This window comes from Mustela lutreola, chromosome X, assembly GCF_030435805.1.
Source record: "Mustela lutreola isolate mMusLut2 chromosome X, mMusLut2.pri, whole genome shotgun sequence".
In the NCBI taxonomy this organism is placed as follows: Eukaryota; Metazoa; Chordata; class Mammalia; order Carnivora; family Mustelidae; genus Mustela; species Mustela lutreola.
The window spans coordinates 59,002,332-59,027,293 of record NC_081308.1 but is presented as its reverse complement, the minus strand read 5'-3'; the positions used below and the strand labels follow the sequence as shown (position 1 = coordinate 59,027,293).

The window sequence follows — 24,962 nt, the reverse complement described above, 5'->3', positions numbered from 1 at the left end:
ATAAACTGGTGAATTTGAGATGAAATAAATGTAAAAGAGTTCTTGCTGAAAAAAAAAACCTACATAAATTTTTTGCCTGTCAGTTTAGCAAGACTTTACACATTATAGTAATCCATGCTGTTGAGAAGTGGCTCAAATGGCACCTACCCCTCTCACTCAACTATAGAAAGGGTGAGTTTAAATGAGAATACCCCTTTAGGAAAAAATGTTAACAAAATGTATCAAAAGCCCTAAGAAGGTTCAGACTTACAAGAAAATAAGATGTACAATAGACACTGAAAAGAATGACCAACCTAATACAAATTGAAACAATAGCGATTTTGGTTATTGTGTTTGCTTACAAGATTGACATTTGACAAAGATGAAAATGGCTGCCTTGTGCTGCTACTTTGGATGCAAGCCCAAGATTATGGGACTAAAAATTTTTCCAGAGATCAACTTGGATGTTGGTATCAAAAATTTTAATGTGTGTACCTTCGGACACAGCAATTCAATATGTTAAAAATATATTATGAGGAAATATTCATTAAAGAGTGAAAAGAAACATACACAAAGATATTTGTAGTAAGAACTTATAACAAGTGGTATAATTTAAGATGGCCTTAACATCCTTTCTTATTCTTTTATTATTCCCAACTTTTAAAATTTTCAAGCATACAAAAACCATTAAAGGATAGATTGTACAATAATCATCCTACCAGCTGGAGTTGATTGTTAACACTTTTCCATCTTTAATTTATCTACATCTGTGTCTATGTATATCTACACATGCAAACACACACACACACACACACACACACACACACGCACAAGCTTTTGATTGTTCACTTTTGCTAAATCATTTGGAAGCATGATGACAGTAGATCAGTAACTTTATCCCATATTGGCTCAATAACATTACTACACCTAAAACAAATCCTAATATCATCTAACATGTAGTCTATATCAGAAATTTTCCAGTCATCTCCAGAATGTCGCCTTTTTAAAAAGATTTTACATATTCATTTTGAGAAAGAGAGAGAGGAGGGGTGGGAGGGAGAGGGATAAGCAGACTTCTCCACTCAGGAGTCCCAAAATGTCTCTTAAGGCTATTCCTTTTTTAATAACCAGGATCAGACAAAGTTCACTTGTTTGTCTTCTCTCTAATTTTTTCCCCTATAGCACTAAATTTTTGAAGTGACTAGACCAGTTGCATTGTAGAATGTTCTTTTTTTTCTAGATTTGTCAGTAACTTTGTCCCTAATACTTTTTGTATTTTTCTATATTTTTGGCTTGGGATTAGCATGTATTAACATTCTCAGAGAAAACAAGAACTTAATATCCAATAATCCAACTTCTAGGATTCTCTCCTGAGATGGTAATCCAAATAAAATACAAGAATTTATTATTTTTAACACAATTTACAGCATTTAAAAATAACAAAAACAAGCTAAATGTTCAAATAACAGAAGATAAGGTAAATAAATTATGGTATATCCATGTGATAGGGTATTTTATAGTCAGTAGCAAGTTTGTAACATTACAATGGGATGAGAAAATTGATACAGTAAAAACTTACTGTTTTACAGTAAGTAAAAACAGTAGGATACAAACATACACAAACCACATGATCACAAAAATATCAATATATATGTATTCATAAGCACAGGAAAACATTAGAAGGTGTAACAAAAAGTAATGGCAAACTTATCTATGAATGATATTTATTTTTATAATTTTCCATTTTTTCAAAATTCCATAAAACATATATGTTACTTTCATAATCAGATATATGTTTTTTTTGTTCTGTTTTGTTTTAATTCCAGTGTAGTTAACATACGGTGTCATATTAGATTCAGGTGTCCAATATAGTAATCTGACAGTTTCATATATCACCTGAAGCTCATCAAGACAAGTGAACTCCTTATTTTCCATCACTTATTTCACCTATCCCCCCCACTCGCCTGTCCTCTGATAACCATCATTTTGTGCTAAATAGTTAAGAATCTGTGTCAAAGTTTCTCTCTCTCCCTCTTTTTTCCCCTTTGTTTCTTTGCTTTGTTTTCTAAATTACACGTGAGTGAAATCATGTGGTATTTGTCTTTCTCTGACTTATTTCACTTAGCATTACACTCTCTAGCTCCATCCCTGTTGGTTCAAATCACAAGATGTCATTGTTTTTCATGGCTGAATAATATTCTAACACACACACACATACACACACACACATACACCACTTCTTTATCCATTCATCTATTGATAGGCACTGGGTCTTCTTCCATAATTTGGCTATTGTAAATAATGGTGCTATAAATATAGGGGTGTGTGTGTCCCTTTGAATTAGTGCTTTTGGAATTTTTTAAAGTATTTATTTATTTATTTGTTTATTTATTTTGATTGTTTTTGTTATAGTATTAATAGCTGCTTTTATTTAAATTCCAGTTAGTTAACATACAATGTAATAATAGTTTCAGTTGTACAACCCTTACATACCACACCCAGTGCTCATCACAACTGCACCCCTAAGTCCCCATTGCCTATTTCCCCCATCTCGCCCCCCACCTCCCTTCTGTGACCTTCAGTTTGGTCTTTTCCTCTATGGTCAGGAAGAAGACAGGTATGTTTACTCTTACCACTGTTATTTAACATAGTGCTGGAAGTCCTAGCCACAGAAATCAGACAACAAATATAAATAAAAAGCATCCAAATCAGCAATGAAGAAGAAAAACTTTCACTATTTGCAGATGACGTGATACTCTATATAGTGTTTTTGTATTTAGGGGATAGATACCCAGTAATGCAATTACTAGACCATAGGGTAATTCTACTTCTAACTTTTGAAGAACCTCCATACTGTTTCCACAGTGCCTGCACCAGTTTGCTTTCCCACCAGAGGGAAAGAAGTTTCCACTTTCTCCACACTCTTGCCAACACTTATTGTTTCTTCTGTTGTTGATTTTAGCCATTCTGACAGGTCTGAGGTGATATCTCATTGTAGTTTGATTTGCTTTTCACCAATGAAGAGTGATGTTGAGCATCTTTTCATGTATCTGTTGGCCATTGAGATGTCTTATTTGAACATGAACAAAAATGTCTGCTCATGTCTTCTGCCCATTTTTTTAATTGGATTACTTAACTTTTGAGTGTTGAGTTATGTAAATTCTTTAGATATGTGGGATACTAACCCTAAAGGTCATATATGAAAAAACCCACGTGAACATCATACTCTGGGGAAAAACTGAAAGCTTTACACCTAAGGTCCAAAGGAAGACAAGCATGTCCACTCTAAGTACTTTTATTCAACATAGTACTGGAAGTCCTAGCCACAACAATTAGACCACAAACAGAAATAAAAAACACACAAATTTGCAAGGGATAAGTAAAACTTTCACTATTTGCAGATGACATGATACTTTATAATGAAAACTATAAAGACAGCATCAAAAAAACTACTAGAACTGATAAATGAATTCAGTAAAGTCATAGAAGTCGATGTGTAGAAATCTGGTGCATACCTATACACTGATAATGAAGGAGCAGGAACAGAAATTAAGAAAATAATGCCATTTACAATTGCACCAAAATAATAAGAACTTAGAAATAAACCTAACCAAAGAGGTGAAAGAACTGTATTCCGAAAAATATAAAACACAGATGAAAGAAATTGAAGATGACACAAAGAAATAGAAAGACATTCCATGCTCATGGATTGGAGGAACAAATATCATTAAAATGTCCATCAGGGATACTTGGGTGGCTCAGTTTGTTAAACATCTGACTTTGGCTCATGTCATGATCTCAGGATCCTGGAACTGAGCCCCACATAAGGCTCCATGTTCAATGGGGAGTCTGCTTGTCCCTCTGCCACTCCCCCACTCATGCCTTTTCTCTCTCTCTCTCTCTCAAATAAATAAGTAAAACCTTTAAAAAATGGTACAACTTTAAAAAATAAATTAAAATTTTAATCAGAATATATTTAAATATATTTAAAATAATGTGTCTCTTATTGAACCCAGTCCTGCTTCACTATATTATCATGGATCCATTTAACAACATCCATGTAGGACAATCAATTCTGTCTCCTTCTTCATTCCCTCCCTTATTTATTTTTCCTCTAGAGCTATCTGTTATTACCTGCAGCTCACATTAGTTGGAAACCCTGCTTGCTCACCATCATTGTACACAGTTCCCTCGTAGTCTTTCTCATAGAAGACTCCATGAGGCTGTATACTGAATGGCTGGGAAGCACGGTTGTAAAAGACCACCTGGATGGTGTCACCAACCTCAGCCCGGATCACTGGCCCTGGAATATGGGAAGGAGAGACAATAGGAATAAAAACAGAGATGACAAGGGGGATGGAAACCAAATAAGAAGGAAGGAAAGAAAGGGGAAGTGAAAGAGATATTTAAAATCCTCTATTTTCTTTTTTTTATTAATTAATTTATTTTCAGAAAAACAGTATTCATTATTTTTTCACCACACCCAGTGCTCCATGCAATCCCTGCCCTCTATAATACCCACCACCTGGTACCCCAACCTCCCACCCCCCCGCCACTTCAAAGCCCTCAGATTGTATTCCAGAGTCCATAGTCTCTCATGATTCACTTCCCCTTCCAATTTACCCCAACTCCCTTCTCCTAACACCCCTTGTCCTCCATGATATTATGCTCCACAAATAAGTGAAACCATATGATAATTGACTCTCTCTGCTTGATTTATTTCACTCAGCATAATCTCTTCCAGTCCCGTCCATGTTGCTACAAAAGTTGGGTATTCATCCTTTCTGATGGAGGCATAATACTCCATAGTGTATATGGACCACATCTTCCTTGTCCATAAACTCAAATTGGATAAAATCCTCTATTTTCAATAATAATAATAATCCCTTCCTAGTGTATTACAATTTACAGTTATAAAAAGCATTTTAAAATCCATTATCTCATTTTGATCTTCAAACATCATATACAGGGCAGGGGATATTTTCACTTTACAAATAAGGAAACTACAGCTGAAAGATGTGGAATTGATCTCCCAAATTCAAATAACCGATTAGGAACAGAATAACGACTTAAAGCCAGGGCTTTCTCCCACCCCACTGTCAGATTCAATCCTATTTTCCCTACAGTTATTGTCCTTCTTCCTATAGCTGAATTTCCTGGTAGGATCCATCTCAATATCTGATCTAGACTCAATCCTAAAACATTTCTGAGCATTTAGAATTATTATATCTATGTATAGTTCTTGAAATAGGTAGCTGAGCCATGATTCCTGGAGTTTTCTTTGTTCTGTGACCCACTACCTCTGACCTAGGTTGGGTCACCTTTGAGATTAACCAGAAATATCAAGACAATACTCTAAGCATTTATGCTGGCTCAGACCCTCATTCAGTGTTTCTAGCTTGTTTTCTACTCAATTTCTACAGCTAATGCTACACCTCTGATCCAAGAAGCAAATGAAAATTACTCAATTTCTACACCTAATGCTACATCTCTGACCCAAGAAGCAAATGAAAATGAAAACATAGCATAGCAAAACACGAGATGCCATGGGAAATGGGCTAAGGGAGAAATGTATAGCTATGAATATTCACATTAAAAATGATCTCAGATTAACAACTTAACTTTAAGACTTAAGGAATTAGGAAAAGAAATACAAATTAAACTCAAAGATAGAAGGAAGGAAATAGCAAAGACAAAACATAGACAAAATACAGAATAGAAAAACAATAAAGAAAATCAATGAAACCAAAAGTTGGCTCTCTGAAAACATCAACAAAATTGAAGAACTCTCAGTGAGATGGACTAAGGGAAGAGAGGAGACTCGAATTACTAAAATCAAAAATGGAAAGGGAGGATATTACTACTAATTATACTGAGATATATATATATATATATATATATATATATATATATATATATATATAATACAAACTATATTTATATATTATATATATATGTATATGTTATATATATGTTACACCAACAAATTGGATAACCTAGATGAAATGGACAGAGCCCTAGAATAGAAAACCTACCAAGACTAAAGCATATAGAAATACAAAATCTGAATCTTACCATAACTAGCAAGGAGATTTTTTTTTCTTTATTTTTATTCTTACTTTATCACACTGTAGTTAACATACAGTGTTACATTAGTTTCAGGTGTACAGTATAGTGATTCAACACTTCCATTCAACATCTGAAACTCATCAAAAGGTGCATCCTCCTTAATCCCCATCACTTATTTCACCCATCCCCCACCAACCTCCCCTCTGGTAACTGTTAGTTGGTTTTCTATAGTTAAGAGTTGGCCTTGTGGTTTGCCTCTCTTTCTCTTACTTTTCCTTTGCTCATTTATTTCTTAAATTCCTCATATGAGTGAAATCATATGGTATTTCTCTTTCTTTAATGACATTTTTCATTTAACATTTTTCTCTGTAGCTCCAATCATTTTGCTGCAAAATGGCAAGATTTCATTTTTTCTGGATGAATAATACTCCATTGTTTATATATACAACCTCTTCAATTGATGGACACTTGGGCTGATCCTGTATATATTTTGCTGCTATAAACTTATGGGTATGTATATCCCTTTGAACTACAGTTGTTGTATTTTTTGGTAGATATTCAGTAGAAGGATTACTGGATTGTTGGATAGTTCTATTTATAACTTTTTGAGGAAAATCAATACTGTCTTTTACAGTGTCTTCACCACTTTGCATTCCCACCAACAGTGCAAAAGGGGTTCCTTCTCTCCAAACCCTCACCAACACTTCTTGCTTCTTGTGTTGTTGATTTCCGTCGTTCTGACAGATGTGAGGTGTTACCACATTGTGGTTTTAATTTTATTTGCCTAATGATGAGTGATGTTGAGCATTTATTCATGTGTCTGTTGCTTATCTGGATTTCTGCTTTGGAGAAATGTCTGTTTATTTCTTCTGCCCACTTTCTATTGAATTATTTCTTTTTTGAGTGTTGAGTTGTGTAAGTTCTTTATATATTTTGGATACTAACCCTTTATTGGATAAGTCATTTGCAAATATCTTCTTCCATTCTGCAGGTTGCCCTTTTTATTTTGTTGACTGTTTGCTTTGTTGTACAGAAGCTTTTATTTTGGTGTAGTCCCAATAGTTTATTTTGCTTTCATCTTTCTTGCCTGAGGAGACATATTTAGAAAGAAGTTGCTACTAGCAATGTCAAAGAGGTCACTCCCTGTGCTATCCTTTAAGATTTTTATGGTTCTAGGTCTCACATGTATGTCTTTAATCCAGTTTGAGTTTATTTTTGTGTATTGTGTAATTAAATAGTCTGGCTACATTCTTTTGCATAGAGCTGACCAGTTTTGCTAACATCGTTTGTTGAAAATACTGTATTATTCAGTGGGGATAGTCTTTTAAGCAAATGATGCTGTGAAAACTGGATTTCCATATGCAAAAGAAAGAAGCAGGACTCCTATTTAATACCGTATACAAAATTAACTCAAAATGCATCAAAGACCTGGAGAGGAGAGGAGTTAGAATGAGTAGGGGACCCTAAGTTTGTCTAGTCCCTGGAATCAGCTTGATAGTTGTCAAATCATTCTAAATACCTACAAGATCTGAGAAAATAAATGCTGCCATTCTGCCAATAGAAAAAACAACTACTTTTGGCAAAGTAGGAGGTGTGGAGACATGAATCTGGTGTGATATATTTGAGGAGATGGCAGCCAAGAAGGGAACCAGCTTAAGGAGGGTAAACCAAAGTACTAGAAGCAGCAGAGTACAAAATCAGAACTTTAAAAGTCTAGTATTGTGGAGGACAACCCTGGCTTAAAGTTCAAGTGGCAAAGTGAGGTGGAATCCTAGGTGGTGCAGTGTAGTCTCTGGGTACTCATGGTTACAAGAAGAATGGGGTTGTCTGTGTGGAGCAGATTTCCCAGGCATCAGAGTGGGGAAACTGGCTGAGGACTGTGAGTCTTGGCACAGGCTTTTTGCTTTGTGTTGCCATAAACTGCGAACCACTTCATGATGGTGCAACTGCTCTTTGGCAGGGGCCCAAGAAAAGGCAGAAGTAAAAGCAAGACCCCATCCCTCCCCTGGGGAGAACAGCATGGATCTGCACAACAAGAGTCCATAAAATTTGGATACTTGAAACTCAATTATATGCCTCAGATAAAAAATCACAGGCTGGGTGAACACAGATTTCAGACAGAAACTAGAGAGACAAGAGTGATTGCTTCTTTATGAGTGCTCACTGAAGAGTTGGGGAAGAACTTTCAGTTCTGGGGTAGAGAGTAGGGCACCAGCATTTTAATCTTGCCCATCTTTGCTGAAAGACTTCAGGGAGCAAAACAGCACCACATAGTGGAATCTGTTGCCTCATACACTAAGCCTGGCCCCCTGGCAAAAGAGGCACATTTCCACAACTGCAAGGGTATCTGGGAATCAGCTCAACAGGCACTTCCACCAGAAGACCAGCAGGAATAACTGGCTAACACCAAGTTTACAGATCATAGAGATCTAAGAACTTCTTCTCTTGGGAAAAACAGTATAAAGCATTCACTTTTTAAAAAAATTCTTTAGTCTTTCAGGTTTATTTTTTTGAACTATTATCTTATTTTTTCAATTCATATATATATATATATATATATATACACATTATATATATATATATATATATATATATATATATATGTCATTGTATTGTATTATGTGTGTGTGTGTGTGTGTGTGTGTGTGTGTGTGTGTGTGTTTCCTTCTTTCCTGTTTTGGGATCTAGTTTCTTTTTTCAAGCAGATTAAAATACACCCAAGATCTAGTTTGTTTTGTTTTGTTTTGTTTTGTTCTATTTTCTTTCTTGTTTTATCTTGCTTTGTCGTCTTCTTCTTCTTCTTCTTCTTTCTTCTTTAAATCTCAGTTGTTGTTGCTACTGCTGTCTTTTCTTTCTGTCTTCTATTCTTTTCTGGACATAATGATGAGATGAAAAAATTCACCCCAAAAGGAAGAACAGGAGGTAATACTCACTGAAGATATTAATCAATACAGATATAAGTAAAATGTCTGCCCCTATAGGGGCACATGGGTCATTCTTTGTTAAGAATCTTCCTTTGTCTCAAGTCATGATCTCAGGGTCCTGGGATTGAACTCCACATCAGGCTACCTGCTCAGCAAAGAGTCTGCTTCTCTCCCTCCTTCAGCCCCTTCCCACCCTTCCTGTGCTCTCGTTCTATCTCTATCTCTCTCAAATAAATAAATGAAATCTATTAAATAAATTATTATAAATATGCTAGCTGGGCTTGAAAAAAACATAGAAGACACTTGAGAACTCTTTACTGCAGAAATAAAATAATTAAATCTAATTAAGCTGAAGTTAAAATGCTATTACTAAGATGCAGTCAGATATGGAGGCTCTAACAGGAAAGGAAGAACAAGGCAAAAAGGTAGCCAGTGATATAGAAGATAAAATTATAGAGAATCAGGACTTTTAAAAGTCTTCTCCATGGAGGGACATCGCTCCAGAGGCTAAACCAGGGGGAAGCCCACATAGGGTCAGAAAAACCCCAGGTCCCGCGGGGTTGCAGAAAAACCGGGGGTGTCTGAGTGTTGCATAGGTTGCAGGCATTAGATCAGGGAAGCTGGCTACAGTGACAAAGCCTAGGAGTGAGCTCTCAGCTCAAGGTTACCTTGAACCTGTCACAGGCTGGGTGAGCTCGGAGTGCGGCTGAAAGCCACGGAGATGGAAGGGATTGGGTGCTTTTCTCCAAGTGCGAGCGATTGAGCGCTTTCCTCCAAGCGTGACCAGAGGCCAGGGAGACCGGGGTGGTTGGGCGCTTTTCTCTGAGGGCACACTGAGAAGTGGGACCCCGAGCTCTTGGCTCCTCCGGGCTAGAGATTGGGAGGCCACCATCTTTATTCCCATCTTCCAGAACTCTACAGAAAGCGCTCAGGGAACAAAAGCTCCCGAAAGCAAACCTGAGCGGATTACTTAGCCCAGCCCCTGGTAAGGACAGTACAATTCCGCCTGGGGCAAAGACACTTGAGAATCACTACAACAGGCCCCTCTCCCAGAAGATCAACAAGAAATCCAGTCAAGACCAACTTCACTCACCAAGGAGAACAGCAGAATTCCAGAGGAGGAGAAAGCAAATCTTATCTGGACAAAATGACAAGGCAGAAAAACTCACCACAAAAATAAATTAACAGGAGGCAGCACCGAAGACTGGGGACCTAATCAATGCAGACATTGGTAATATGACAGATCTAGAGTTCAGAATGATGATTCTCGAGGTTCTAGCGGGCTCAAAAAAGGCATCGAAGATATTAGAGAAACCCTCTCCAGAGAGATAAAAGCCCTTTTTAGAGAAATAAAAGAACTAAAATCTAACCAGTTGAAATTAAAAAAGCTATTAATGAAGTGCAATAAAAAATGGAGGCTCTTACTGCTAGGATAAATGAGGCAGAAGAAAGAATTAGTGATATAGAAGACCAAATGACAGAGAATAAAGAAGCTGAGCAAAAGAGAGACAAACACATACTGGACCATGAGGAGAGAATTCAAGAGATAAGTGACGCCATAAGATGACACAACATTAGAATAATTGGGATACCAGAAGCAGAAGAAAGAGAGAGGGGAGCAGAAGGTATATTGGAGAGAATTACTGGAGAGAATTTCCCTAATATGGCAAAGGAAACAAACATCAAAATCCAGGAGATGCAAAGAACATCCCTCAAAATCAACAAAAATAGGTCCACACTTTGTCACCTGATAGTAAAATTTATAAGTCTTAGCGACAAAGAGAAAATCCTGAAAGCAGCCTGGGAAAATAAGTCTATAACATACAAAGGTAGAAACATTAGATTGGCAGCAGACCTATCCACAGAGACCTGTCAGGCCAGAAAAAACTGGCGTGATATATTCAGAGCACTAAATGAGAAAAACATGCAGCCAAGTATACTATATCCAGCTAGGCTATCACTGAAAATGGAAGGAAAGATAAAAAGCTTACAGGACCAAAAAAAAAAAAAAAAAAAAAAAAAAAAAAAAAAAAAAAAAACTGAAAGAATTTGAAAAAAACAAACAAACTCTACAGGAAATATTGAAACGGGTCCTGTAAGCACAGAGAGAGCCTAAAAGTAGTAGATCAGAAAGGAACAGAGACAATATACAATAACAGCCACCTTACAGGCAATACAATGGCACTAAATTCATAACTCTCAATGGTTACTATGAATTTTAATGGGCTAAATGCCCCAATCAAAAGACAAAGGGTATCAGAATGGATTAAAAAAAAATCAACATACTGCCTACAGGAAACTCATTTTAGACCTGAAGACACCTCCAGATTTAAAGTGAGGGGTTGGAAAACAATGTACCATGCTAATGGACATCAGAAGAAAGCTGGGGTGGCAATCCTTATACCAGATCAATTAGATTTTAAACCAAAGGGTATAATAAGATATGAGGAAGGACAATATATCATACTCAAAGGGTCTGCCCAACAAGAAGACCTAACAACTTTAAATATCTATGCCCCTAACATGGGAGAAGCCAACTATATAAACCAATTAATAACAAAATCAAAGAAATACATTGACAATAATACAATAATAGTAGGGGACTTTAATACTCCCCTCACTAAAATGGACAGATCATCTAAGCAAAAGATCAATAAGGAAATAGAGGTCTTAAATGACCAACTGGACCAAATGGACATCACAGATATATTCAGAACATTACATCTCAAAGCAACACAATATACATTCTTCTCTAGTGCACATGGAACATTCTCCAGAATAGATCACATCCTGGGTCCTAAACCAGGTCTCAAGCGGAATCAAAAGATTGGGATCATTCCTTGCATATTTTCAGACCACAATGCTCTGAAGCTAGAACTCAATCACAAGAGCAACGTTGGAAAGAACCCAAATACATGGAGACTAAACAGCATCCTTCTAAAAAATGAATGGGTCAACCAGGAAATTATAGATGATTTGAAAAAATTCTTGGAAACAAATGATAATGAAAACACAAGGGTTGAAGATATGTGGGAAACAACAAAGGAAGTCCTGAGAGGAAAATATATAGTGGTACAAGACTTTCTCAAGAAACAAGAAAGGTCTCAAATACACAACCTAACCCTACACCTAAAGGAGATGGAGAAAGAACAAGAAAGAAACCCTAAACCCAGCAGGAGAAGAGAAATCATAAAGATCAGAGCAGAAATCAATGAAATAGAAACTAAAAAAAACAAAAACAAACAAACAAACAAAAAAACAATAAAGCAAATCAACAAAACTAGGAGCTGGTTCTTTGAAAGAATTAATAAGATTGACAAACCCCTGGCCAGACTTATCAAAAAGAAAAGAGAAAGGACCCAAATAAATAAACTCATGAATGAAAGAGGAGAGATCACAACCAACACCAAAGAACTAAAAACAATGATAAGAACATACTATGAGGAACTCTATCTCAACAAATTTGACAATCTGGAAGAAATGGATACATTTCTAGAGACATATGAACTACCACAACTGAACCAGGAAGAAATAGAAAACCTGAACAGACCCATAACCAGTAAGGAGATTGAAACAGTCATCAAAAATCTCCAAACAAACAAAAGTCTAGCGCCAAACGGCTTCCAGGGGAATTCTACCAAGCATTTAAAGAAGAATGAATTCCTATTCTCCTGAAACTGTTCCAAAAAATAGAAATGGAAAGAAAACTTTCCAAATTCATTTTGTGAGGCCAGCATCCCCTTGATCCCAAAACCATACAAAGATCCCATCAAAAAAGAGAATTACAGACCAATATCGTTGATGAACACAGATGCGAAAATTCTCACCAAAATACTGGCCAATAGTATCCAACAGTATATTAAAAGGATTATTCACCACGACCAAGTGGGATTTATTCCAGAGCTGCAAGGTTGGTTCAACATCCGCAAATCAATCAATGTGATACAATACATTAATAAAAGATAGAATAAGAACCATATGATACTCTCAATAGATGCTGAAAAAGCATTTGACTAAGTGCAGCATCCCTTCCTGATTAAAACTCTTCAAAGTGTAGGGATAGAGGGCACATACCTCAATATTATCAAAGCCACCTATGAAAAACCCACGGCAAATATCATTCTCAATGGAGAAAAAATAAAAGCTTTTCTGCTAAGGTCAGGAATATGACAAGGATGTCCGTTATCACCACTGCTGTTCAAAATAGTACTAGAAGTCTTAGCCTCAGCAATTAGTCATAAAAAAAAAGAAATTAAAGGCATCCAAATAGGCAAAGAAGAAGTCAAATATCTCTCTTTGCAGATGATATGATACTCTATATGGAAAACCCAAAAGACTCCACTCCAAAACTGCTAGAACTTCTACAGGAATTCAGTAAGGTGTCAGGATATAAAATCAATGCACAGAAATCAGTTTCATTTCTCTACACCAACAACAAGACAGAAGAAAGAGAAATTAAGGAGTCAATCCCATTTACAGTTGCACCCAAATCCATAAGACACCTATGAATAAACCTAACCAAACAGGCAAAGAATCTACACTCAGAAAACTATAAAGTACTCATGAAAGAAATTGCAGAAGACACAAAGAAATGGAAAAATGTTCCATGCTCCTGGATTGGAAGAACAAATATTATGAAAATGTCTACTCTACCTAAAGCAATCTACACCTTTAATGCAATGCCTATCAAAATCCCACCAATTTTTTTTAAATAAATGGAACAAATAACCTTAAAATATATATGGAACCAGAAATTACCTCAAATAGCCAAAGGAATTTTGAAAAAGAAACCCAAAGTTGGTGGCATCACAATCCCGGACTTCAAGCTCTATTACAAAGCTGTCATCATCAAGACAGTATGGTACTGGTACAAAAACAGACACATAGATCAATGGAACAGAATAGGGAGCCCAGAAATAGAACCTCAACTCTATGGTCAACTAATCTTCAACAAAGCAGGAAAGAATGTCCAATGGAAAAAAGACGGCCTCTTCAACAAATGGTACTGGGAAAACTGGACAGCCTCATGCAGAAAAATGAGAGTGGACCATTTCCTTACACAACACAGGATAATAGACTCAAAATGGATGAAGGAACTCAATGTGAGGAAGGACTCAATCAAAGTCCTTGTGGAGAACACTGGCAGCAACCTCTTCAACCTCAGCCACAGCAACTTTTTCCTAGGAACATCGCCAAAAGGCAAGGGAAGCAAGGGCAGAAATGAACTATTGAGATTTCATCAAGATCAAAAGCTTTTCCACAGCAAAGGAAACAGTTAACAAAACCAAAAGACAACTGACAGAATGGGAGAAGATATTTGCAAATGACAGATCAGATAAAGGGATAGTATCCAAAATCTATAAAGAGCTTATCAAACTCAACACCCAAAGAACAAATAATCCAATGAAGAAATGGGCAGGGGACATGAACAGACATTTCTGCAAAGAAGACATCCCAATGGTCAACAGACCCATGCAAAAGTGCTCCACATCACTCAGCATCAGGGAAATAAAAATCAAAACCATGATGAGATACCACCTCACACCAGTCAGAATGGCTAAAATTAACAAGTCAGGAAATTACAGATGATGGCGAGGATGCAGAGAAAGGGGAACCCACCTACACTGTTGGTGGTAATGCAAGCTTGTGCAACCACTCTGGAAAACAACATGGGTGTTTCTCAAAAAAAGTTGAAAATAGAGCTACCCTATGACCCAGCAATTGCACTACTGGGTATTTACCCTAAAGATACAAATGTAGTGATCCAAAGGGGCACGTGCACCCGAATCTTTATAGCAGCAATGTCGACAATAGTCAAACTATGGAAAGAACCTAGATGCCCATCAACAGATGAATGGAAAAAGAATAGGTGGTATATATATACAATGGAATACTATGCAGCCATCAAAAGAAATGAAATCTTGCCATTTGCGATGACATGGCTTGAACTAGAGGGTATTATGCTTAGGGAAATAAGTCAATTGGAGAAAGACAACTATCATATGATCTCCCTGATGTGAGGAAGTTGAGATGCAATGTGGAGGGTTTGGGGGGTAGGAAAAGAATAAATGAAACAAGATGGGATCAGGAAAGAGACAAGCCATAAGTGACTCTTAATCTCACAAAACAAACCGAAGTTTTCTGGGGGGAGGGGTGTATGGAGAGTGTGGTGGGATTATGGACATTGGGGAGGGTATGTGCTATGATGAGTGCTATGAAGTGTGTAATCCTGGCAATTCACAGACCTGTACCCCTGGGGCTAATAATATATTATATGTTTATAAAAAAAAATAAAATAAATTATAAAAATATATTTAGGTGGAATGTGGTGATAAAAAAAAGAAGGAATGGAAAAAACTAATAAAGAATGAATGGGTCAACAAGGAAATTAAAGAAGGATTTAAAAAATACATGAAAGCAAATGAAAATGTGGTAGTTCAGAACCATTGGGATGCAGCAAAGGTGGTCCTAAGAGGCAAGAATATAGCAATAAAGGCCTTTCTCAAACAAGTAAATTCTCAAACATACCACCTAACCTTACTTACTCCTAAAGGAGCTAGAAAGGGAACTACAAATGAAGCCTAAATATAGCAGAAGGGAAATAATAAAGATTAGAAGAGAAATCAAAGATATACAAATAGAAATGACATTCTAACATTTTGATAAAACTAGGATCTAGGATTGATAAATCCCTAACCAGTCATATTAAAAACATAATAAATAAATAAAAGAAAAAGAAAGATAGGACCCAAATAAATAAAATCATGATAGAAAGAGGAGAGACCAAAACCCACACTGAAGAAATAGAATTATAAGAAAATATTATTACCAATTATATGCCAACAAATTAGGCAATCTGGAAGAAATGGATACATTCTTATAAACTAAAAAACTACCACATTAAAACAGGAAGAAATAGAAAATCTGGACAGACCCATAACCAGCAAAGAAACTGAATCAGTAATCAGGGGTGCCTGGGTGGCTCAGTGGGTTAAATGTTTGCATTTGGCTTGGGTCATGATCCCAGGATCCTGGGATTAAGCCCTGCATTGGACTCTCTGCTCAGTGGGTAGAGTGTTTCTCCATCTTCTGTTCCTCTGCTTACTGCTCTGCCTACTTGTGACCCCTCTCTCTCTGTGTCAAACAAACAAATAAATAAATAAATGAAATAAAATATTTTTAAAAATAAATTGAATCAGCAATCAACAATCTACTATCAAACAAGAGTCTAGGGCTGGACGGCCTCCCAGCGCTTTAATTGCCAAACGTTTAAAGAATTTAAAGAATTAAGGAAATTGTCAACTTCTGCCCTCTTGGTGGAAATATAAAATGGTACAGACACCGTGAAAAACATTATGGTGGCTTCTAGGAAATTAAAATTTAAAATTAAGTAGGAGGAGTCAAGATGGCAGGGAAGTAGCAGGCTGAGACTACATCAGCTAGCAGGAGATCAGCTACATAGCTTATCTAAAGATTGCAAACACCTGCAAATCCATCAGCAGATCGAAGAGAAGAAGAACAGCAATTCTGGAAACAGAAAAACAACCACTTTCTGAAAGTTAGGACTGGCAGAAAGTGAATCCAAAGCGACGGGAAGATAGATCCCGGGGGGAGGGGCCGGCTAACAACAAGTGGCGGAGCAACGGAGCACAAAATCGGGAATTTTAAAAGTCTGCTCCACTGAGGGACATCGCTCCAGAGGCTAAACCGGGGCAAAGACACCGTGGGGTCATAGAAGTATCGGGGGTGTCTGAGTGTCGCAGAGCTTGCGAGTATTGGAACGGGAAAACCAGCTACAGACACAAAGCCGACAGTAAGATCACAGCTCGGGGTTACCTTGAACTGGTCGCAGGTTCGGTGAGCTCGGAGCACTGCTGGAGGTCAGGCAGACGGGAGTAACTGGGCGCTGTTCTCTGAGGAAACACTGAGGAGTGGGGCCCCGGGCTCTCGGTTCCTCCGGGCCAGAGACCAGGAGGCCGCCATTTGTATTCCCATCCTCCTAAACTCTATGGAAAGGGCTCAGGGAACAAAAGCTCCTGATAGCAAACCCGAGCGGATTACTCAGCCCGGCCCCTTGTAAGGGCGGTGCAATTCCGCCTGGGGAAAATACACTTGAGAATCACTACATCAGGCCCCTCCCCCAGAAGATCAACAAGAAATCCAGCCAAGACCAATTTCACCTACCAAGGAGTGTGGTTTCTATACCAAAGAGATCAGCAGAATTCCAGAGGAGGAGAAAGCAAAGCACGGAACTCATGGCTTTCTCAATGTGATGTTTTTAGACTTGCAGTTAATTTAATTTTTTTCTTTTTCATTTTTTTCTCTTCTTCTGCTAAATTTTTTTTAACTGTTACCCTTTTCCTTTTTTGAACATTTTTTTAACTAGTTTATCTAATATATATATTATCTTTTTTATATTTTTCTTTATTCGTTTTCTTTTTTTAATTCTTTGTTTTATTTTTTTTTTCTTTCTTTCTTTTTGAACCTCTTTTTATCCCCTTTCTCCCTCCTCACGATTTGGGATCTCTTCTGATTTAGTTGAAGCATATTTTCCTGGGGTTGTTGCCACCGTTTTAGTATTTTACTTGCTCCTTCATATACTCTTATCTGGACAAAATGACAAGGTGAAAAAATTCAACACAAAAAAAAGAACAAGAGGAAGTGCCGAAGTCTAGGGACCTAATCAATACAGACATTGGTAATATGACAGATCTAGACTTCAAAATGACAATTCTCAAGGTTCTAGCGGGGCTCTAAAAAGGCATGGAAGATATTAGAAAAACCCTATCTGGAGATATAAAAGCCCTTTCTGGAGAAATAAAAGAACTAAAATCTAACCAAGTTGAAACCAAAAAAGCTATTAATGAGGTGCAATCAAAAATGGAGACTCTCAATGCTAGGATAAATGAGGCAGAAGAAAGAATTAGTGATATAGAAGACCAAATGACAGAGAATAAAGAAGCTGAGCAAAAGAGGGACAAACAGGTACTAGACCACGAGGGGAGAATTCGAGAGATAAGTGACACCATAAGATGAAACAACATTAGAATAATTGGGATTCCAGAAGAAGAAGAAAGAAGAGAGGGGAGCAGAAGTTATAATGGAGAGAATTATTGGGGAGAATTTCCCCAATATGGCAAAGGGAACGAGTATCAAAATTCAGGAGGTTCAGAGAACGTCCCTCAAGATCAATAAGAATAGGCCCAGACCCCGTCACCTAATAGTAAAATTTACAAGTCGTAGTGAGAAAGAGAAAATCCTGAAAGCAGCCCGGGAAAAGAAGTCTGTAACATATAATAGTAAAAATATTAGATTGGCAGCTGACTTATCTACAGAGACATGGCAGGCCAGAAAGAGCTGGCATGATGATTTCAGAGCACTAAACGAGAAAAACATGCAGCCAAGAATACTATATCCAGCTAGGCTATCATTGAAAATAGATGGAAAGATTAAAATATTCCAGGACAAAAACTGAAAGAATTTGCAAACACCAAACCAGCTCTACAGGAAATATTGAAAGGGGTCCTCTAAACAAAGAGAGAGCCTACAAGTGGTAGATCAGAAAGGAACAAAGACACTATACAGTAACAGTCATATTACAGGCAATACAATGGCACTAAATTCATATCTCTCAATAGTTACCCTGAATGTTAATGAGCTAAATGCCCCAGTCAAAAGACACAGGGTATCAGAATGGATAAAAAACCAAAACTCATCTATATGTTGCCACCAAGAAACTCATTTTAAGCCCGAAGACTCCTCCAGATTGAAAGTGAGGGGGAGGAAAAAAATATACCATGCTAATGGACATCAGAAGAAAGCAGGAGTGGCAATGCTTATATCAGATCTATTAGATTTTAAGCCAAAGACTATAATAAGAGATGAGGAAGGACACCACATCATACTCAAAGGGTCTGTCCAACAAGAAGATCTGACAATTTTAAACATCTATGCGCCCAACGTGGGAGCAGCCAACTATATAAAACAATTAATAACAAAATCAAAGAAACACATCAACAATAATACCATAATAGTAGGGGACTTTAACAGTCCCCTCACTGAAATGGACAGATCATCCAAACAAAAGAACAGCAAGGAAATAAAGGCCTTAAAGGACACACTGGGCCAGATGGACATCACAGATATATTCAGAATATTCCATCCCAAAGCAACAGAATACACATTCTTCTCTAGTGCACATGGAACATTCTCCAGAATAGATCACATCCTCGGTCCTAAATCAGGACTCAACCGGTATCAAAGGATTGGGATCATTCCCTGCATATTTTCAGACCACAATGCTCTGAAGCTAGAACTCAACCACAAGAGGAATTTTGGAAAGAACCCAAATACTTGGAGACTAAACAGCATCCTTCTAAATAATGAATGGGTCAACCAGGAAATTAAAGAACAATTGAAAAATAAATCATGGAAACAAATGATTCAAAATCTGTGGGACACAACAAAGGCAGACCTGAGAGGAACATATATAGCGGTACAAGCCTTTCTAAAGAAACAAGAAAGGTCTCAGGTACACAACCTAACCCTACACCTAAAGGAGCTGGAGAAAGAACAGGAAAGAAACCCTAAGCCCAGCAGGAGAAGAAAAATCATAAAGATCAGAGCAGAAATTAATGAAATAGAAACCAAAACAACAATACAGCAAATCAACGAAACTAGGAGCTGGTTCTTTGAAAGAATTAATAAAACTGATAAACCCTTGGCCAGACTTATCCAAAAAAAAAGAGAAAGGACCCAAATAAATAAAATCATGAATGCAAGAGGAGAGATCACAACTAACACCAAAGAAATACAATCTATTATAAGAACATACTATGAGAAACTCTACGCCAATAAATTTGAAAATCTGGAAGAAGTGGATGCATTGCTAGAAACATATAAACTACCACAACTCAACCAGGAAGAAATAGAAAGACTGAACAGACCCATAACCAGAAAGGAGATTGAAACTGTCCTTAAAAATCTCCAAACAAACAAAAGCCCAGTGCCAGATGGCTTCCCAAGGGAATTCTACCAAACATATAAAGAAGAACTAATTTCTATTCTCCTGAAACTGTTCCAAAAAATAGAAATGGAAGGAAAACTTCCAACCTCATTTTATGAGGCCAGCATCACCTTGATCCCAAAATCAGACAAGGATCCCAACAAAAAAGAGAGCTACAGACCAATATCCTTGATGAACAGAGATGCGAAAATTCTCACCAAAATACTAGTCAATAGGATTCAACAGTACATTAAAAGGATTATTCACCACGACCAAGTGGGATTTATACCAGGGCTGCAAGGTTGGTTCAACATCCGCAAATCAGTCAATGTGATACAGCACATCAATAAAAGAAAGAACAAGAGCCATATGATACTCTCAATAGATGCTGAAAAAGCATTTGACAAAGTGCAGCATCCCTTCCTGATCAAAACTCTTCAAAGTGTAGGGATAGAGGGCACATACCTCAATATCATCAAAGCCATCTATGAAAAACCCACCGCAAATATCATCCTCAATGGAGAAAACCTGAAAGCTTTTCAACTAAGGTCAGGAACACGGCAGGGATGTCCATTATCACCACTGCTATTCAACATAGTACTAGAAGTCCTAGCCTCAGCAATCAGACAACAAAAGGAAATTAAAAGCATCCAAATCGGTAAAGAAGAAGTCAAGTTATCACTCTTCGCAGATGATATGATACTATATGTGGAAAGCCTAAAAGACTCCACTCCGAAACTGCTAGAACTTGTCCAGCAATTCAGTAAAGTGTCAGGATATAAAATCAATGCACAGAAGTCAGTTGCATTTCTCTACACCAACAACATGACAGAAGAAAGAGAAATTAAGGAGTCAATCCCATTTACAATTGCACCCCAAACCATAAGATACCTAGGAATAAACCTAACCAAAGAGGCACAGAATCTATAGTCAGAAATCTATAAAGTACTCATGAAAGAAATTGAGGAAGACACAAAGAAATGGAAAAATATTCCATGCCCCTGGATTGGAAGAATAAATATTGTGAAAATGTCTATGCTACCTAAAGCAATCTACACATTTAATGCAATTCCTATCAAAGTACCATCCATCTTTTTCAAAGAAATGAAACAAATAATTCTAAAATTTATATGGAACCAGAAAAGACCTCGAATAGCCAAAGGGATATTGAAAAAGAAAGCCAACGTTGTTGGCATCACCATTCCGGACTGCATGCTCTATTACAAAGCTATCATAATCAAGACATCATGGTACTGGCACAAAAACAGACAAATAGATCAGTGGAACAGAATAGAGAGCCCAGAAATAGACCCTCAACTCTATGGTCAACAAATCTTCGACAAAGCTGGAAAGAATGTCCAATGGAAAAAAGACAGCCTCTTCAATAAATGGTCTGGGAAAATTGGACAGCCACATGCAGAAAAATGAAATTGGACCATTTCCTTACACCACACACAGAAATAGACTCAAAATGGATGAAGCACCTCAATGTGCGAAAGGAATCCATCAAAACCCTTGAGGAGAACACAGGCAGCAACCTCTGCGACCTCAGCCGCAGCAACATCTTCCTAGGAACATCGCCAAAGGCAAGGGAAGCAAGGGCTAAAATGAACTATTGGGATTTCATCAAGATCAAAGCTTTTGCACAGCAAAGGAAACAGTTAACAAAATCAAAAGACAACTGACAGAATGGGAGAAGATATTTGCAAACGACCTATCAGATAAAGGACTAGTGTCCAAAATCTATAAAGAACGTAGCAAACCCAACACCCAAAGAACAAATAATCCAATCAAGAAATGGGCAGAGGATATGAACAGACATTTCTGCAAAGAAGACATCCAGATGACCAACAGACACATGAAAAAGTGCTCCATATCACTCGGCATCAGGGAAATAGAAATCAAAACCACAAAGAGATATCACCTCACACCAGTCAGAATGGCTAAAATCAACAAGTCAGGAAATGACAGATGCTGGCGAGGATGCGGAGAAAGGGGAACCCTCCTACACTGTTGGTGGGAATGCAAGCTGGTGCAACCACTCTGGAAAACAGCATGGAGGTTCCTCCAAATGTTGAAAATAGGACTGCCCTATGACCCAGCAATTGCACTACTGGGTATTTACCCTAAAGATACAAACATAGTGATCTGAAGGGGCACGTGCACCTGAATGTTTATAGCAGCAATGTCCACAATAGCCAAGCTATGGAAAGATCCTAGATGTCCATCAACGGATGAATGGATAAAGAAGAAGTGGTATATATACACAATGGAATACTATGCAGCCATCAAAAAAATGAAATCTTGCCATTTGCGACAACATGGATGGAACTAGAGCTTATCATGTTTAACGAAATAAGTCCAGCAGAGAAAGACAATTATCATATGATCTCCCTGGTATGAGGAAGTGGTGATGCAACATGGGAGCTTAAGTGGGTAGGAGAAGAATCAATGAAACAAGATGGGATTGGGAGGGAGACAAACCATAAGTGACTCTTATTCTCACAAAACAAACTGAGGGTTCCTGGGGGGAGGGGGTTGGGAGAAGGGGGTTGGGGTTATGGACATTAGGGAGGGTATGTGCATTGGTGAGTGCTGTAAAGTGTGTAAACCGGGTGTTTCACAGACCTGTACCCCTAGTATAAAAATGTATATTTATAAAAAATTTTTAAAAATTTTAAAAAATTAAGTAAAATTATGATAGGACTTAGAATTTCCACTTCTGTGACTATATTGAAATGTAAACAAAGCACGTGTCAAAAGCATATACATATTCATGGTAGCATTATTTCCCATAACTAAAACATGGAAGCAATACAAGTGTCCAATAATGGCTGATTGGATACACAAAATATGAACATACCGTGGGATATTATTAATCCATGAAAAAGAATGGAATCTTGTGATTTGCAAGAGCATAAATGGAGCTAGAGAGTATAAAGCAAAATTAAATAAATCAATCAAAGAAAGACAAATATGATATGATCTCCCTCATATGTGGAATTGAAGAAACAAAACAAGGGAACAATAGAAAGGGAGAGAATGAGAAACCAAGAAATACACTCTTAACAATAGAAAACAAGCTGATGGTTACCAGATGAGTGGAGATGGATGGTTAGAGAAAAAAAGTGATGGTGACTAAAGAGGACACTTGTCTTGATGAGCACCAGATGATGTATGGAATTGTTGAATCACTATTTTTCACCTGATACTAATAAAACACTGTCTGTTAACTATATTGTAATTAAAATTTAAAATCTTAGTAAAACAATAAAGGCATGGGGATGATGCTAAGGGAAAAGGAGGAAATTCTGTATATGTTGCAATGTGGATAACACTTGAAGACTTTATGCTAAGTGAAATCAGCTGGTCACAGAAAGACAAATATTGTATGATTCCTCTTATATGAGATACTTAGAGTAGTCAAAATCATATAGACAGAAAGTTGAATGGTTGTTGCCAGGATTGATGGGGAGGGAATAATGAGAAGGTATTGTAGATACAGAGGTAGGTATAGAGTTTCAGTTTTGTAAAATGGAAAGAGTTATAAAGATGGATGGTGGTGATAGTTACACAACATTATGAAGGTATTTAATGCCACTGGAGTGTACACTAAAATGGTTAAGATGGTAAATTTTATGTTATGTGTATTTTGCCCCAATAAAAATATTGAAGAATAAAAAAATACTGAGACTCATACTGAAAACCAGCTAATGATAGCTTAATAGTCACTGTCTGCCATCTTTCCCAAAGTGGTTTTCTGCTCTTTATATCTTCCTGTCTGGCAGATGTAAGGCCTATTGTCCATGTTCAGATCTCCTAGAATCAACTGTCACACACTTATTCCCAGAACATGCCAATTACATTACTTCCATTGACAAAATTTTCTTCCATCTAATGTATTTTACTTCCTGGCTCTACCAAGTGGCTAAACCACATGAAACTTTGCTCTATCTTTTCAATACTGTGCTTTACACAAATCTGTGCTGCTGGGAACCTTATCCAACACCAGGTTTTAAGCTTTGTACTGCATCCCTCACTACAGCAAGCATGTCTGCATATAATGTCGATCTGTTCCTGGCCTCATATTGCCAAGAACCTGGACATTCTTACTGCATTAAATAGATATTCAGAAATACACCTGAAGAAGCCCTTCTAAAAGTGAAATCTGTATAGCAGTGCTACCAAAAGATGCTCACTAATTAAAGTTTCAGTAATTAAATATGATAAATTTTACATACTCTATTCCCATCTTGGATATATTTTTTTAATTTTTTTAAATATTTTTTAATTTATTTATCTGACAGATCACAAGTAGGCAGAGAGGCAGGCAAAGAGAGAGAGAGGAGGAAGCAGGCTCTCCGCAGAGCAGAGAGCCCGACGCGGGGCTCGATCCCAGGACCCCGGGATCATGACCCGAGCCGAAGGCAGAGGCTTCAACCCACTGAGCCACCCAGGTGACCCCCATCTTGGATATTTTTGATGAACAAAAATAAATACAAGTCTCTGAGAAGCTCTGCAGCAAAGAATACTATTTGACCACATTTAACCTAGTATTTGGCAAACACACTCAGACTCACAGCCGCTTTTTTCCACCAAACACTTATCCCTTGGAACTCAGTTTGAGAGATGCCTGTTTCAAGTGTACCTCTGAGGTACCCCCAGGCTCCAGTTTCTAAACCCTCTCCAGTTCTCAGGTTCCAGTCAATGAATTTCATAAGTTAAAGATTCCTCACCCAGGATTCCAAGATGCTTATTTTCCTCCAGCTCCACCTTTTCCTGAAATGTCTCATCTTGGAAGGCTTCATATCGGACTTTCCAGTAAGTGCCCCCAATCCGACTGGAACTCTTCTGGAAGAATTTATCTGAGCCACTGGCATATAAAAAAAAGCAAATGTTACATGACTTAATTGTGTCTCAAATAGATCCCCATCTCATCCTCAGTCTCATCAAGTTATAGATATTTAGGAAGAACCTCAGAGATC

The 24,962-nt window shown here is 37.4% G+C and overlaps 1 protein-coding gene across 3 annotated transcripts in view; it reads right to left on the bottom strand.

The window, feature by feature from the left end:
* Window positions 1–24,962, bottom strand: part of LOC131821769 (hephaestin) — a 145,025-nt gene that overhangs the window by 80,710 nt on the left and 39,353 nt on the right. For all 3 annotated transcript variants that reach the window (XM_059158072.1, XM_059158073.1, XM_059158074.1), the window contains exons 8-9: window positions 24,714–24,850; window positions 4,151–4,282 (exon numbers count right to left, since the gene is read on the bottom strand). In XM_059158072.1, coding sequence (XP_059014055.1) covers window positions 4,151–4,282; window positions 24,714–24,850 — 269 coding nt within the window. The remainder of the gene's footprint in view (window positions 1–4,150; window positions 4,283–24,713; window positions 24,851–24,962) is intronic.